The following is an 18,145-nucleotide window of genomic DNA, read 5'->3' as shown; positions in this document are numbered from 1 at the left end:
CAGTATAATCATTCAGTCAGAGTAGAATAAAGAAAGCGCTTGAGTTGAAATCAAATGTAATTATTGTTTGACGGGATGTTTGACGCTGTCTGGAACCACACGTTTACTCTGACAGATGACTGACCACACATGAAAGAGCCGCGCTTTCTGTTTCTAGATCGATATTCCTGCTTCTTTGTGAAACCTTTTCAAAAACAGCCCTCTGTCACATTCAGTGCAGCTCAGTAAAACATGGAGGAGGATTCTGCAGTTATTAATCCAGTTTCATGCAGAAAGAAAAGAGCAAAGCGGCAAAGACAAGCCGTCAGCTGGAGGGAGTTAGTGAGCATCCCTTGGACAGAACATTGATCTAGTTTCTCTACGATCGATCATTAAGCCTCAGTCTGCACACAAAGGCATTTCAGAGTCAGAATTCTTTAAAAACACAGCTGCAGCTTTGTTAGGCTCCTCATGCACATTAACTGCTCGTGGACAAGCTGAATCTTAAGAAGTACATTCTCTTTTTTTAAAAGTTCAATTATTGGTTAAACACCTAAACACTTGTGTATTCAAGTTTTTTTTTTTTTTTTTTTAGATGTTTTTCCGTCCCAGTGATCCCTTCTTGGCTTAAAAAGGCTTAGATGCAACTCTACACTGCTGCTGTCTCTAGAATATGCAGATCTATGAAGGTGGAGAAAGTCTGCAACATGTTCGACTGGAAACCGATTCTGAAGAGAAAGAATGCGTCAGGAAGCCAATAATATGTTTTTTGGGAGTGTCATCGGTACATAATGGACACATTACGGTAACAAAAAAAACCTCGATTTTCCACAGAAGGGGTCATTAAGTTGCCTTTAACATGTGCTTTGCACTTTTCTTCACAGATATGCACTTTTTTTTCCAAAACATTTTTGCTTTAATGTCTGAAAAAAACTGAAAAGTTCAACATTTCTTATAAAAGGAACGAACTCCTTCAGAGGAGTCATAGGTGTCTTGGTGGCCTCAATCACTAGTCTAATTTCAAATTAAAATACTATGAAATTGCAATTTTTTGTGATGCTACACACAGATTTTCCAAGTTGAGGCAGCTGAGCATGTCCTGATTTTTCTATTTTTCCTGCACTATGTGTCTGATCAAACTACAATACAAGCTCTAATTTCTGCACATACTTGGATTTTCAAGATAAATACAACAGCTTATGTTATTTTCCTCTACAAAAACTGGTTTCTTCAGCTGTAGGAGAACAATGACATTTCTTAGAATCATTCCAAGTCTTGAAAATAGTTTGGGAATCGTGATTAATTTCTTGGTAAACAACAAACTCCCAGCATGATGGTTTGTTGATTTACAGTGAAAGGAGATGAAACCACACTGAGTGCAGAGCCGATAATTGCGGCTGAGTGGATTCAGCTCACACAAAAAAAGGAAAAATGGCCACAAAGTAGAAGGGATATCTTTTAGCGGAAAAAATCAGTAGCATACCCGTCAACAGGCTGAATGTGGATTCATCAGTAGCTATTATGCTGCATTGTGTTGGTGTGTGTGCAGCTATTAGTGAACAAGTATTGGATTCCATTTACAGTCGCTGTCGTCAGAGGAAATGTTCCAACTAATGAACCTCAAAATGCACTTTTTAACTTCTACTTTACGGTTTGTTTTGCATCTGTCTGGCTGACTCGGTGTGTCTCTGTCTGATGCACCTTTTGTGGCTCTAATAAATGGTTATTATTACACTTTCAGTTAATCATCACGCCCTTAATCAGCGGTTTGTCAGTGTGATGTTGCAGTCGCTCCCTGCAGAATGGGTTGAAATCAATAAAGACTCTTTTATACCGGCCTCAAACATCAATGGAATCAGGGAACATTCTACTCCTACTTCTACAAAATCAGTTAAAGACAAAAAGATCTGCAGCATAGCAAAGCTTCGGCCATTGCTGCTAAAGTCTAAAGATATATTTCTATGCATCTTAAAAGTTGTGCTGTTTGCAGTTACAGTAATCTTCAGGTACAACTTCTAAACAGGCATCTAAAGGTGTTTTTGTCAGTGTAGAATATTCACATGGTAGGTCTGGACATCTGAAAGAGAAACACTGTGGTAATCAGTGAATTGAAGAGCTATTGGAACAGACATTGTCAGTCTTCATGCTATGCTAGATACACAGACCTGAGATTAAGATCAATATTTTCAGAAATATTCCCTTTAACGATGGTCTTAAAGGTATAATGTGTGACAATTTTGCTCGAAAGTGTCTAAAAATGGCTTGACTGTTGCTGACATTATCGCAGATGTTTCCAGCCATATTCATACCAGAGTATTTATTCACTGTTAAGGTGGGATTTAGCTGCCACGACCCAGAAAACATGCTAAAGACAGTACATTTCAGAGTGCAAATAGGAGTTGGTGAACTGGTTGTGAATTTTTTCCAATCGTTTTCGACTGGTTTGACTATCTATAGACAGCAGCGCTAGATTTCCACAACACCATCATCACCCATAAGTCGCAACTGAAGTGAAAATGTAAACAAAGCCGTTACATGCTTCACGATAATGATCAGTTCTTCGGAAAAGTCATGAATACCAATGACTTTCATGCATGTATGAGTCATTTAACGAGAAGGCAACTTGAAAAGGCAACTTGACGCATTCATCCGCTCCACTTGCCAACTACTTCCATGTAAGCAGTTTCAACATAACGACAAAAGGCCGTAGGTTGAGGACATCGTAAACCGAGGACCCCCTTGTATATTACTGTTTCAGAAAAATAAAATGACAAAATGTGGATATACACAACTAAACAACATGAATAACACTTGTCCTGAACAGAATTTCTGCCTGAGTCAGATAGACGTTCATCAGCACTGGGAGAAAACTACAACTCCCATGATCCCACACTACTTCCTGACATCACCAAACTACAGTTAGGCTCAGGCCAATTTTAATTTCCTAGTTTACTTCTTCTTCTTTAAAAAAAAAAAAAAAAGTCAATGGGTTTCGGGTGTCTGAAAATGAACAACAGATAAAAAAAAAACTAAATTAAAATTAACCATTATCAACTCTAACATGGTGCTTTATTGTGTCATTTTCACTTGTTTATTCCATACTGAGCCAGAAGAAATATACAGATCTAATTTAAAAAAATCACTAGAATTTTGTTTATATGATTGTGTTTCTTCCTTCTGCTCTTTCAATTAATTTTAATGGCTCTACATCCATTCAACTCATCTGTACTGTTTTTGATTTAATCAGTTTTGTCCATTGTATTTTATCTTTTATCTTTGTATGATGCCGTGCCATACAAATAAACTTGGATATGAACTACTCTGGGCTTATCTGCATATATTTCTCTATTATTTGGATTTAGATGCGACAATCAACAGGAAGTACTTTGCATTTAATGGTAACAAAAACCAACAGCCACTGGGAACATTCAAGAAGTCAGACCCAACAATTGGCTCTTTGACTTGTTGCTCACATTTCATTGATTTACAGTTCGGAATGATCCTGACCTGTTATGTTGCCTGCAGCTCCATCATTGTGTTTCAACACTAAGTCAACACACAGACATGCAGGTTACATTGATTCATACTCAACTTTGGACAATAAAAAACAATATAAAAACCCATCCTGTTTTTCAGTCGCTTCCCACCACTTATTCTTACATTCTCATGTACACTACCGTTCAAACATTTGGGGTCACCCAGATGATTTCATGTTTTCCATAAAAACTCACACTTTTATTCATGTGCTAACATAACTGCACAAGGGTTTTCTAATCATCAATGAGCCTTTCAACACCATTAGCTAACACAATGTAGCATTAGAACACAGGAGTGATAGTTGCTGGAAATGTTCCTCTGTACCTCTATGGAGATATTCCATTAAAAATCAGCTGTTTCCAGCTAGAATAGTCATTTACCACATTAACAATGTCTAGACTGGATTTATGATTCATTTCATGTTATCTTCATTGAAAAAATACTGCTTTTCTTTCAAAAAATAAGGACATTTCTAAATGACTAAACTTTTGAAGTATACATTATATTATTATTGTTGTTGTTATTGTTGCTAATATTATTGTAATTATTGTTCTTGGTCTTCTTGTTATTATACTTGTGAACTAGCAATATGCCATGTTTAAGCTGCCACTGATGCAGCACTTTGTGCACAGTTCACCACCTAATAATGCAGCTTGTGACTGGATAGGAGAGAGTCAACAAGTCAGCTGGTTCATCTCATTCACCAAAACAGCGATGAGCTGTTTGTTTCGCTAAATAAGCATGTAAAAGGTTGCTTTATCGCTTGAGTTATTTTGCCAAAGTGTCCAAAAATAACCTCATCTGAATGGATGAAAATCTAAAAAAAACGGTGAATGTTGTGTAATACAGCGAGTGTCATAAAAAAAGCAACTGGTCTTCTGTTTTTGGAAAAAGCAACAGCTTGTAGCTAAAGCAAGTTGCTGCATGTTTCTGTTGGCGAGATATTATTAGAGTTAAAGAAGCATTCAGCGCATGTTGATAGATCCAAAATTTAGCTTGTCAAATCATAAAAACGGAAGGCAGACGAGAAAAAAAAACATGAGAAATTTCCCGACCAACACCACGGGAGGTAGAAAACCTCATGGCGTGACAGCAGCACTTTACCACCCGCAGGGACACGTCTATACGGTGATACATGTAGAAACACTGGCAGAGAGAAGGTGCGGCTATCAGCAGAGGAGTGGGTGAGGAGGCAGACTAATGACTTCACGCTCCGTCGGTCAGGTGGGCTGAGGCCGTCTCCGTGGCGACACGCCAAGGTCAGAGGTCAAGCTTGTTCCTCTCCGCTGATTCTCGATGTGAAGAGATCATCATCATCTGCTATCAGACAGCCAGCGTCGCTCTTCCCTCCTCTCTCAGCTCGAATGACAAACAGCAAGAAACACTGGGAAAATGAGTCAGACAGGATTTAAATACCAAAAGACGGCTTTCGGGTCTTCACATAACCTTTTGGTTTATTTTTTACTAAATATTCTGTTTTCCTCTCCTGTTCCCTCTTCCATCCTCTCCACTTTGTTTTCTTCTGATCCTCTCACCAGGTGCCACTATTAACGCATGTAAGTTGTCTGCTTCTGTTTGCCGTCTGATGTTCCTTTTGGTTTCTCTTTAGTTTGTTTTCTGGGTGTTCTCCACGTCTTACTGCCTCTTAACTTCAATATCTGCTTCCCGCCCACACAGTCAAAAAAAAGAGGTGTTTTCCTTTATATTCTGGGTGTTTCATAGCACAGTTTCAGCAGCTCAAAGTCTGTTTTCATCAAATGTGTTGACGTTAAAGTCCTTAAAACGACAGTAATGGAAGTCTGGCTAATTGTAAAAACTGCAATTGTGTAACACAGTGAGTGTCAGAAGCTCCAGTAAAAGAACACAAAAAACAACTGGTCTTCGGTTTTTGGTTCTTGAAGACATTTCACTTCTCATCTGTGAAGCTCTTTGACTTTTTTGACTGAGAATCTACACAGTTTATGGTTCAGCTGCCAAAAAGTAAATCATTTTAAACTTCTTTTAATACAGAATTCAGCCAAACACCATTCATTTTCAGAATCTAGTGTCAAACTATGTGTGGCATAAGTACTTTACAGGTTATCTGAGAGGTTGAGTTGCTGTGGAGGCAAAGCAGGAAGTGAAATAATGTAAACATAAAGCCATAAAGTCTATACTGGGAGGAGGTCGGGGCGGTTGGATGGGTTCATAATACATGACTGTATTGGAGAATTTAACCCTAATCAGAACGATGGAGTCATGTATGAAATCAAAAAGAAGATTAAAATGGGTTTGTACGATGTAAAAGCAGAGCAAGGCCAATGTGTGACATGTTGATACTGAAAAAGAAAGGAATTATTTTGTTGCAACAAACGTGCCTAAGCTCCTCTGCTTAGCTTGAGCATTTCTTCTTGTACGTATTAAACAAAATACCTTCAAAAAAGTTTAGGAAATGTGTCTTTACAGCACCGGAACAGCTGAATCATGTTATAAATGAAACGGTAATTTTGCTTCCGACAGCCGTCTCTTTATTGACACTACACAATAAAATAAAGTGTTTTCACCACAGGATGGGTGAAGATACAAAATCAATGGAACTGTAAATTGTGTGGGTGCACTGCAAAAAAGGATTTTTAAGAAAGTAAAAAAGTCTTGTTTCTGGAAAATTGTTCTTATTTTTTGTCTAAAAAGTAAAATAATCTTGACAAGCAAGTTTTGTTCTAGAAAATGAGTCTAATTTTAAGAAAATATATCTAGCTTTTTCTCAATAAGATATTACAGCTAATATTGAGCTAGAATTACTAGTAATAAGCTACAACAACGGTATACATTTAATCCCAGCAGAGGAACAAGATTGTTTTTCTTATTTTAAGAGTAAGACAAATCGCACATGTTCTCAATTTAAGAAGTTTGAATTCATCTGTTTTTATTCACTGTCAACACTGACAACAAGCTTCACATTTCACATTAACAGAACCATACACTGATCTACACTCATCTGAAAGTCACAACCAAAATCTGAACTTTTAAAAGCAAGTCTGAAAACAAAGATTGTAACTCCATGGAAGTGAATGCTGGAGGATGACAAAGATGCCAAACAACCAACTGCCAAGAGTGGTAACACTGTGGCAATCTGTAGAAGTGGAATGAGCCCTATGTGCCACTTAGGCACTATAGGGTTGAGAGAGAGAGGCTTTGTGTAGTCCAATGACATCACCCAGGTAATATTTTGTAGTGACATATGTCATATCTTTGTGAGAAAAACTGTAAAATGGAGTGAAGTCTACAAGGTTATCAGCAGATATCAGTTGTGTTGCTTGTGCCATGTTTGGAATCTCTATTTTATATGCCATGAAATCTCTGTCAAAACAAATAGTATCGTGCTGCTGAAATTCAAAACAATACAGTGATGAATTTATTATGTAGATATTTCTCACAAGTCCAAATTCTGGTAAATCATTAGAATTAACAGCACTCACAATTAATGACTTCTCCTGCATGTATTTGTTGCCATTTAGAATTATCCATTTAACAGATACTGCATGTTTTATTTCATCATTTCCAAGAAAGGTCTTCACTTTTTCTTTTAAGTATGACATATTGCTTATTTCTGATGTTGGTCCCAATGCACACTCATTTGAAAAAATGGGGTGGTCAAAACTACTTACATTCTGACAACATTCATACATTTGATTATGCCTTATTAATGACTTACAGACATTTTTAAAATTGACTTTTGAAGCCCATTGTTTGAAAAAGCAGTGTTTTGATTCAAATCTCATGCACATGTGACGAACCATTGGTCCCAGCAGTTTAATTTGTGATGGAGCATGAATCAAATAATGTTGTTTTGGTGTGATGTTGTTATGTGGAAAAATGTTCTTCACATGTTTTAAGTGCTGTTCAATAAGTATTTTCAACTTGTTAACTGTCTGTAGACCAATAATAGGAGCAAACAATATTTGAACAATCTCTATGAGTTCAACAATAACTGCATAGTATTCAGTATCTTTGACTGTATTAATCAGAAATGGCAGTATCTTTAGGAGTACAATCATTTGCCCTGAGGACTGCTTCAACTTATTATCACTGGAGGCCAATGTGCTGTAAGCGATAGGGCTTGGTTTATCTCTAATATCAAGTGGAGAGTAGGGAAACCCAGTTAATGCAGTATTGAAGACATCCAAGTCTAGTTGTCCCAAAAGAATTAACTGTTTCATCACACATTTTATTTCTAATGGGGCAATCCCTTCAAGAATGATATGCATCATGTCTTGGGGTGTTTGCTGGATCAAGTTAAAGGCTGGGAAATCTACCAGCTTGCTTCTTCTATTGATACCATATGTTGTTTTTAAGCTGTTTCTGAGATATTCTGTGCTGGCCTTCTCAATGTTGCTACACTGCCGGACATGTCTCTCTATTGTCCTTCCCTCAAAGTTATCCTCATCGAAATGGATTTGCATGTCCTCAAATGAACATTCACACTGCCGGCATTTACTATAAGCAAAACCAACACCCTCTTTAAATCCACAAACCTCATGCTGAGCCAAAGTGTCACCACATATTGAAACCAATGCTCCAAATATTTCACGTTCACCATTCCCTGTTTGAATTGTAACTCCATCATATAGCATTACTAAATCCTCATGCAACCTTCCCAAGATTCCATCTACACCACATTCAGAGAGCTCACTCTTTTTGGCAATGGCAAGTAGGCGAATGGCAGCTAGTTTTGATCGATATTTAGGATTAATATTCCCCAAAGTATAATAAAACATTAGCAACTTATTTTTGGAGGCATGAGACCCAAGTGGATTGCAAATTTCAATTTCATCAGAGTAAAGGATTATCTGTAAAGCAGAAGGTCGAACAGAAAATAAAGAATGTGACTTCATGAGATCGCCATCACTGATGTCATACAAATACGCACCACTGTATTTCTGTGGCTCATCTATCATTGCCAAAACCTTTGGATGGGATAGTAACTGTTCCAAACTTCTGATAAGGGGTATATAATGAAAACATTTGGGCACTGTAGCAAGGTGTCTTTTTCTCCCTTTTTTCACCATGCAAGCTTTATACCCAACAGAAATCTCCTGTGACTCAACAAAATTGAAATTCTCCTTAATCACACTATCCTGCCTGTACGTTGTTGAAACAGAGGCAAATGGGTCCTCGATCTGGTCAAATACTTCCATAGCTTCCTTTTCAAGTCCACTTCCTTGATGTTGCTGGAAGACTGTTTGCAGCTGACTTCTCAGATTTTTCACCAAGAGAGCTTGGTACTGCTGCATTGCCACTAAGACATCATTTACACCACTCTGAAAAACAAACCAGAAATGACAATAAATTAGATCACAGTATTTGACGATAAAAAAATATTTTGTAGTGTGCCCCCCAATAGACTAGGTACCCCATTTTATAAGGATTAATGATAGTATGAGTAACTCTATGATAAACAACCAGGTAACCTCAACTTATAATCTGAATGATGGGGAAATAAATATTATAAAATGTGTATCTAGATTGTGTTGAGCAAGAAAAGAAAATACCCATTAAAATATTATATCTCTGATATATATATCAGTGGTGTAACAGAAAAAGAAAGCAAATACAGAGGGTATGTGTAGTTAAAAAAAAAAAAAAAAAAAAAAAAAAAGAGATAGGAGGGCTACATGTGGCCTTTATGTCCATGCAGGCTGGGACAAAGAGAATAAGTTACACAAGCAGACAGTAAAACTGAAAGCACATGCATGCAATGCATGGTATGCAACAGAAGTAACTATTGTCACCTATATGTTTCTATATTTGGATTAAAAACATAACTATCACCATTTGTTGAAAAAAATTTAATAAAAATAATAATAACAATAATAATAATAATAATAATAATAATAATAATTTTGCATGAAGACAAACCTGTGAAAGATGGTGTTTTTCTCTGGCAGTCAGCACAATAGCAGTAGCTTGTCTTGTCAGAACATTGCAGCATTGGACATCCTTCAGGGAAAAAGGGGGAAATAAATATAGGTATGTACTTACTTAATTGCATGTTATTGTGCATTGAAGAAAACTATCAGTAGACTTGCCTTAGGTTGGCCAGATGGGTAGCCATCTGCAAGCTCACTTGGACAAGCCGCCGGGATGTTCAGAATATCGTCATTGGTCTGGGACAGTGCAGGGTGCTTTGGAGATGTATGGAGACCATTGTCGAAACCGGAGTACAATGACACATTACTATCAAAAGTTCCAAAATGTTCAGGATCGTCACATTCCGGATAGGGTTGCACTCTGTTATCCTCCATCGTTGCATCTTCCACTGACTGTACTCTGTTGTCCACCGCTGCATCCGTCATTGGTTGGCCTCTGTTCTCCAATGTTGTACACTCTGTTAGTTGGTGTCTGTTTTCCACCACTGAATCAGCAGGCCTGCATGTCCAAATGTTGCTGGTGTTTCTGTCTGCCACTGATGGGGGCTCCCTTCTTGTAGAACTGCAATTAGGATGAATTGAATAATTGATTAGATGAGAAAAAGAAAATTAACTGTAAAGTATTTTGCGTATTTTCATTTTTCAAGGAAAAAATGTCAATATTATCAGGTTTCAGTTCATTTACCCTGTAAGATCCACATTTGCAAAATTCCATCACTTTAACCTAACATTCAAATATTTTTGGACAGGATTTGTAAAGATTCAAGTAAGAAATAAATATTATGTGTTTTTGTAATAGACAGTCAAGTCATGTCTACAACATTTAGATATTTAATTATTGTGAAATACATTTGTCAGATTTGATTTTGAGTGAAACAGTTAAAAAACAATCTTTTAAGTGATCCTGTTTTTTTTCCTGAGTTTTGTGTATTTGCCCAGTAGCAAATGACAGTCGTTTATTTGAAATGAGGCGGGCTTTATGTGGTGATTGACAGGGCAGCACCACTGAAGCATCTTTGTAAACAAATATGGCAGCCGCCATCAGAACGGAAATGAACGAACTGGACGCTCTATATTGTATTTTTAGAAGGACAAACAGCTGCTCGCACGGCTTTTGTTCACAGGAAATATGTGTGTGACATGGGGGAAAATAAATTATAGTAAATGTAAACTGAAGTCACAGTTTTACTGCTGGTTGGGGTTGAACGTATGATTTCTAAACTAACGTGAGCTAAAAGTCCTCCTTAGCTGTTTGTGATTTGTTGTCTTACTATCCAATCCCATACAGACACATGCTAGTCTGCTACTAAATCCGAAAAAGTATCTAACAATTCAAGGCTAGGATGAATAAGCAATAAATGATTTACTCTGTTTTTTAGATATTATCATATGTAGTATTGTAATATTCACATACATATTTTATATTTTTCCACATGTTTTAAGAATATTTGACAGATGAATAAAATAATAATAGTAACAGTAACAGCCTTACCGTTTTGATGTCAGTGTCCTCCCGCTCCGTGATCTGCTGCTGCTTCCATTGTCAAGGTGTTCAGAGTGGCTTCTTCGAATGTGATACCAAAGAGAGTTGTAAACTCGATACTCTTTGACACAACCATCAATCCCGCAAATGACACGAAAATCTGGACTACGGCTATGTGCAGAATTAATATGACTCAGTAAAGATTTGAGGGTTAGACCCACAAAAACAAAGCAAATAACACAGCGCCAAATCATTTTCTGTACCCTTGTCTGAACTAAGCTGCCCGGCTTTTTGTCCCATGATGAACCGCGTTTTTTCCCGTGAACCCAAGATTATATGGTTTAGTCCATTAGGGGGTAAGACGGGCTTCTTATCATAATTGTGTGCCTGCGATAAATAATCATACCCTACATGACATGTGTACGTAGATAAATATTGACTGTAATCTAATTAAACAGTCTTACTCATTAAAATTTACTTGGGGAAATGCAAAGTATTTTTTTCGGCTGATGACATCCCCCCCCCACCCGCCTTTCTGGAGAAGATGGTATAGTCCAATGTACTGCGCGCCCGGAGGAGAAGACCGTTACCGAAAAAAACGAGAAGAGCGCCGAGTGGAACATGCATATGGGCAAGCAACGCAAACTGCTGCTGTTTTCAGGATTGTTTGGTGAGTTCCAGTTTGTGGATTCAAGTGAAGTCAAGCTATGGATACACTGGATGAAATTACAACCGCCACACTTAAAGGTAAGTCGTTATGTCTTTACATTCTGCTATCTTGTATGTAGCTAAACCAACTTGGCAGGTTGGGGGCGATTGTCGAATATAGTGACTTTCGATACTTATATTGTATTTTGTTGCAGGGTGTTGTTCTATCATTTATTTTTACTGCTTTTAGCTATTTTTCATGATGTAAAAAGAGGCGTTGTAATGCATAGAAGTTGTTTGGTAGACATGGCATTGGCCTTCATGTGCCGCTCGTCGCCCGCCATAGTTGGGGGGAGGGGAGGTGGGGGACGGTTACAGGATTGTAACCGTCTTTGTTTCATCTTTAAACACTTTTAGTGAATCTTTTTTACATAGAGTTCATGATTAACGTGGAGTAGTGTGGAGTAAAACATATTAGTCTAGCTTGGTCACCGTGTAAGCTAACTCCATCTACTGTCATTGTTTCATTGTTTTAAGTTGCATTTAAGTGAGTAAATGAGACCATTTAAAAGCACTGGTTAAAACTAGTTTCTGTAAAGAACCTAAAACTATTTTTCATCATGTGATGTACAATAATGTGTGGGTACATTATGTGAATTATTGTTTTGAAGTACATGGAGTTTTCAAAGTAAGAATTTGAATTATTTTCCTTTTCTGAAGTTATTTTTAATTCTCACTTTGGGGTTTTATTCCAACGTACATCTCTTCTCTGTTTAGACTGCACAGTATAGTCAGAGGTAAGCTCTCTGTTTCAGAAAACAAACAGATAAGAGATGTTTTACACCCATTATAGAGGAGTGAAGATGAAGCTGCGTGTGCATTTCATCCATCTTCTCCAGTTACTATCTCCCCTGTTTTAAGAGTGCAACATTTATGCATGTAATCAGTGAAATATCAGAACTCTATGCTAGTTGTACAGAAAGTGTCACAATGTAGAAATCAGTCTAAAATAGATCCTCACCTGTTATTTACATTTGGCTGAATTAATCTAGTGATAATTTGGAACTTCTATGTTGCAGATGCAAATATTGGAGAAGACATACTGCCTTCACTCTCCAGAGATGACATCAAAGATCTGTTTCCTGGTCCTCAAAATTTCCTCAGGCGTCGGGCTCTATGGCTTGTGGTAAATAAACAAGAGGTCGGTTCCTTGTCTATTGCAGTATGACAAAACATTTCATTATTACAATTAAAAGTAATTAATTTGTAATTATTTCAACAAAATAAATAAATTTCAGCAGATGCCTAAGAGGAGTGAATGTGATCTTCTTGTGCTTTGGCTTGAAACAAATAATGTATTAAATGTACAGCATTTGTACTTATTTAACATTTTTCCTGGCACTGCACAGGACCATACTCTCTCCTGGTTTATGCAGTTTTCTTCAAATTCTTTAAAGTTGTTCGTGTAATGTAAATGTATTTTAGGAAGAGACTCATGCTGAGAAAGTACCACCATCAACCACTAGAGCCAGTGACCTCTCCCAAGAGGAGCCCAACACTTCGAAGTTTGTGACGATATCCAACCCAGAATATATAGTCTTCACAGACAGTGAGCTTGAACAAGCACGGCGCTACTACTTTGAGCAGAAACGACTGGGGACAGACCACGTTGAGCCTTTATCAAAGGACCTCTTCTGCCGACTCATCAGAAACACAATGACTAACATGATTTCAATAGCAAGAGCCACTGAGGACTTCAGATACCCCAGCAAACATGAGGTGAATGCTATGGCGAAGCGATTGGTGGAGTACTACCCGATGATAACAGGAAGGTGTGGTGAATGGGTAAGTAGTCATTGGCACACTAATACTTTGGTTTATGTTCATGGTGTTAGCTTGGGTGTTTTATCATATTTTTAAGATGATAAAAATCATCATCAATTTTTCATTATCTGTACCTGACAGGAGCACGTTGCTAAAAAGCTCATGAAGAGACTCTCAAATGTCAAAAGTCCAAGAAAGGCTAAGGGCCCTCCTTCCAAGAAGCCACGACAGGATGGGGATGCAGATGCTGCAACAACTGACTACGATGGAGATTCCAGTGGATCAACTATTATTTTATCACCTGCTCGAGCCAGCACCCCAGTGGAACAACAGGGTAGCAGTGATGAAGCATGTATGTATTGCATTAATACATCCTGTAAGCATCTGTGGGTTTGGGGGTAGACAAAACATTTTGAAACACTACCAAATGAACATAACTGCATCACTTTTTCTCAAGGGATGTTTGTATTCCATTCCATATTGTGACGAGTTACACACATAAAGTAATAAATCTGGTCCTTCTCAAGTTCCTCCTAACTGTTAACTTGGAAATCTAATGTTTCCCTACAGTCATATTTTACACATTTTCTTTTATATGTATTTTCTGTTATGTTTTTGATGTTGTTTGCTTACATTCTGTGTATTATTTATGCACCGATGTACCACAGCAAATATGTAAAGACCTACTTGGCAATAAATCATGATTTTGTTTCTGACATCTTCACCCCTGCTTTATGCTTTCAGCTCCTTCAACTGACTTCTACAGCAGCCAGAAAACCCAGGCAAGACACTACAAGACTCTCCAACAATTGTACAAGACCAAGAAGCCGAACAAAGCTGCAGTGACCCAACTAATGGACCTGGAGTTTCAGTCTAGAAGACTCTTCATAGACTCCGATGCTGTAAAGGAACAAGACAGACCAACAAAGATTCTCGAAGCTTACCCATGTTTCAGAGAAGTGGATCATGTAAGTTATTGCTTTCCCTGTTTCAACAGTCGTCACATTTTAGCTGTCCCATTATACATTTGGGGGCATCTTGGCATGGTTTTCATATTTCTTTTTCTTTTTTCGTTCTGTATTTTAATGTATTTTTCAGGTTTTGGATGAATTGCGGAGAATTATTCAACCATCCAATTCCCGGTACATCTCTGAGATGAAGGAAAGATGGGAAAACTTCTACTCAAAGGTGCAGTTCTATGGTGTGATGAAAAAACTCGTGAAGCCTCCAAACACATTGAATGGAGGTATGGTCACAGTACTTTGATCTCTTTAGTTTTTGAGATTGCATAATAAGCAGTTATTTATGGTGACATCTTGTCTTGTTTCTTCTAAACTCAAAACTCTTCTCAAACCAGTGGAGCATGCCACAGCTGTATTCAGAGCCCTGCCACAGCTCTTCCCATCCAGCACTGTGCCTCCTAAGAAGTTGGGTGCCAGCAGTGAGGCTCTTTTCCATGTCCTTACGGTGAGGCTGCTGTATGCATTGTTGTTTTGTTATGGTGATTTTTACAAATGTGTTGTGTAGCTTCATTGGAGCTTGCTGTGGTGTGTTTAGTATTTGCAATCGACATTCACATTCATTTTCCTTAGATGGATTCATGTGGCTAGGTTTTTTTTTTTTGATAATCATCTTATTATTCAGTGTTCTAGTCAGGTGCATTTCTTGTGGTCTTTTTCTAATTTTTTTTCTTTGTCTTCTGTCATGTAGACTTCAGAAGACCCTGATTGTTTCCTGCGCCAGCGACCTCTGTCTTGTCCATTTGTGCTTGTCTCTGAAGACAACTGCATGATCGCCGTGGGAAGCACACCAGTGACTACGTTCGACCGGGAGGATCTTTATGAGGGACTGCTCTATGTCATGGCATATTATTATGCCCTCCACCTCACGTACCCAAAGTGTATTTCCACACTACTGTCTGTACTGCAAACTGAAATTCTTCAAGATTCCATCCATGACCGAGATTCAACCCCCTCCTACAAAAAAGCTCTTGCTGAGTGGAAGTCATTCATTGAGTGAGTTTGTCTTTTCTTGTTTTTTCCTTCTCTATGCCATGAAGGTGTTTCAAAAAAAGTTAGTCAAATGTTAGCCACATGTTTGTTGGTGTCATTTTAAATTAGTTCTTCTGAGATACTTTGCAAACCAGCAGTGGGAATGTCTTTTCTTTTAACATACATATGGTGCTGGAATCCTTTTTGACACTGGCAGCTAGAATGTTACATAATTGTTATGTTGCTAGAATAATGGAATACACACTTTTTGACAGTTGCAGTGTTGTATCCTGTTAAAATATCTGGAATAAGTACTTGTGACTGACAACGTTGTACTGTATAGTACTATGTTAAAGTAGTTGGAAAATGCACTTCTTGAGAGTGGCAGTTGGATTTATTATGCAGTTGTTGGACTTGAGTGATGTCAAACTCAGCTGTCCTGATTTGCTTTAGTAAAAAATGAATAAATGAAGAATGCTTCTGGTGACTTAATTTAAGAAAAAGTAGCTTGTTTGTCGTATCCTTTTGGAAGAAATTGTGTCTTATACTAAGCTACTTTTAGCTAATTATTATTCTTATTGTTGAGGTATAATTTCTCAAAATCAGTTCAATCAAGAATGAAAATGTTCTGTTTCAAGAAAATTTGTCCTATTGTAAGCTTTTTTTATTAACTGAAAATCTTAATTAAGGTATAAATTCTTAAGTTAAGTAAAACATTCTTAAAGTCAGCTTCATCAAGACAGCACAACACTTATTTTAAGTAAATATTTCCTACATAATAGAGTTTATTTGCTTGTTACAAGCAAATTTTTTTTACATTTTGGACAATTTTTTCTAGTTTTAAGACACAATATGGTCTTAAAGTGACTAGATTTATAGTCTAGTTTTAAGAATTCTAGCCAAGTAAATTTTGCTTACCCCATTGGCAGATTTTTTTGCTCAAAACAAGAAAATTTGACCAGATTTAAGAATATTTGGCTTATTTCTAGTAGGGCTGTTTTTGCAGTGCATGCAGTACTGTTGGATTTAACATTAACAGGCATCAGACTTCTCTCACATCAGTCACAGATTCTATCATAAAAAAAGCTTCGTGGCATTATTATTATGAACAGATTCGTTATTTTGTTTACAAATTGCAGGAAAGTAGCAAAAATTCACCCAATGTAAGAAGTTGCACGTTTTTTCGTAACAACAGTCCAAATCTCACAGTCTCAGTAAAGAAAAGCAGAGAAGTAGGAATGTGCAAATGATGACCTGTGTGCTTGAAACATTCATCCACAAAAGGGTGAAACAACTAACCAATGAAATGACAAGTAATTTAAGCTTTAGATGTACATTAGATGTGCAGAATTTCTCCATACAGCGCTGATCAGGGCTTTCACATTTGGAAAACTGCTCCAACAATTCAGATACTGTAGGGAATATTTTACCTTGCAGGATTCACAAAGTGTCTTGATTGAGCAGCTTTCATTGTTGTGGGTGAAATGTGAAATACAAAGTACATGTAGACAATCTTAGTGTGGTTTTGAGTCACCACAAGCCTCCAGAACGTCTTCATGCCACACTGGAATCTCCTAAAGGTCTTCAGTCTGGAGGCAGCACAGGACTCCTACAACCTTCTGCCCTCCACTCTTTGTCACGCCTCTGTGTTTGACTTGAAGCCTAAGAATACTAAGATCACTGATAGCAAAGGGAATCTGCAGGATACTAATAACTACAATCAACTCTGGGTCAAGGAGATGAGCTAGGTTGGAAACACATTGCACCAAATGTTGGTTTAGCCCCTAATCCGGCTGTGTGATTTGTCAGATTTTGCAGTTAAACCCTGCATTAATGTTAATCTGAGATTGTTACTGTTGGTGTTCTGATCGGAGGGCGGCACACAAACCCACAAACCCCCAACACCCTCAGAAACACAGTCAGGTTTAAACTATCACTGAGGGCGAATGTAAAGAACTGATTTAACACTCTGCTGTGCACCCAGAGCAGATGTGTTGCATGTCTCGTGCTACAGTTGTCGCATGATCCTTCTCTTTTTCACACGCAGCCATATGAAAGTCTTACCAGCTCTTCGGTATTTGTCTTACAGGAGCTTATGGTTGAGTATTACATGCTGCTGGGAACTTGAAATGACGGCTTTGCCCACAAATAGGAGCTTTAATAAAGGACCTCCTTTTTTGAGTGCTAAAACAATACAGATATTGATTTAAAATAATCACCCCGACCTTCCTTCTGTTATTGCCTTTCCTTGCTTGTCCTTATTTAAAACATATATTTTAACCAGCTTTCTGTCACTTTTGGGTTTGTCACATATGTCTAACAACACAGTTAAACTGAAAACCCAACTGACAAAGTCGAGGGAGTCAGCCGAGATCATGCAACTCGTTCAGACATATTAGGGATTCTTTTAAAGGGAAGTCTGTGAGATAAAGGATTGGTAATGTACACATGCACACTGACTGCTATCAATAAAGTGAGATTATATGACTCATTCATCCCTAAGAAACTTCACTGAGACTGAGCTTTAAGCTGCATTAGTCAAATACCAGTTAGTTCAGATAAAGTTATTTCAGAAACTATAAAACCAGTCACCATAAAAATTTGTTCAAACATCCATGGCACTCAGAGGATGAACCTCTCTGACTTTAGTGACATAACTACTTTTCCTCCATCACCAATGAGTTTGGTTTGTGACCATATACATATCTTCACATAGAAGTCAATGGAAAAATGATCCTACTTTGCACTTGATTTGTTCCCTTGGAAAACACTTT

The 18,145-nt window shown here is 37.7% G+C and overlaps 3 protein-coding genes across 5 annotated transcripts in view; 1 reads left to right on the top strand and 2 right to left on the bottom strand.

The window, feature by feature from the left end:
• htr2cl1 (5-hydroxytryptamine (serotonin) receptor 2C, G protein-coupled-like 1) overlaps positions 1-18,145 on the bottom strand; it is a 253,162-nt gene that overhangs the window by 171,295 nt on the left and 63,722 nt on the right. The window lies entirely within an intron of this gene.
• Positions 6,407-10,316, bottom strand: LOC118470659 (uncharacterized). Its single transcript, XM_055007621.1, has 2 exons — positions 9,415-10,316; positions 6,407-8,816 (listed from the first exon to the last, which is right to left on the bottom strand). Exon 2 carries the CDS (start codon positions 8,787-8,789, stop codon positions 6,660-6,662), a length of 2,130 nt encoding a protein of 709 aa, XP_054863596.1. The 5' UTR covers positions 8,790-8,816; positions 9,415-10,316; the 3' UTR covers positions 6,407-6,659.
• On the top strand, positions 10,213-16,338 carry LOC111571818 (uncharacterized). The gene is made up of 8 exons (XM_035950465.2): positions 10,213-11,655; positions 12,636-12,757; positions 13,042-13,401; positions 13,522-13,732; positions 14,125-14,348; positions 14,479-14,626; positions 14,738-14,847; positions 15,091-16,338. The coding sequence occupies exons 1-8, from the start codon at positions 11,616-11,618 to the stop codon at positions 15,397-15,399; spliced, it is 1,524 nt and encodes a 507-aa protein (XP_035806358.1). The 5' UTR covers positions 10,213-11,615; the 3' UTR covers positions 15,400-16,338.

Source organism: Amphiprion ocellaris, chromosome 23, assembly GCF_022539595.1.
Source record: "Amphiprion ocellaris isolate individual 3 ecotype Okinawa chromosome 23, ASM2253959v1, whole genome shotgun sequence".
NCBI lineage: Eukaryota > Metazoa > Chordata > Actinopteri > Pomacentridae > Amphiprion > Amphiprion ocellaris.
Note: the sequence above shows the minus strand (reverse complement) of the source record. Positions and strands in the feature narration are given on the sequence as shown.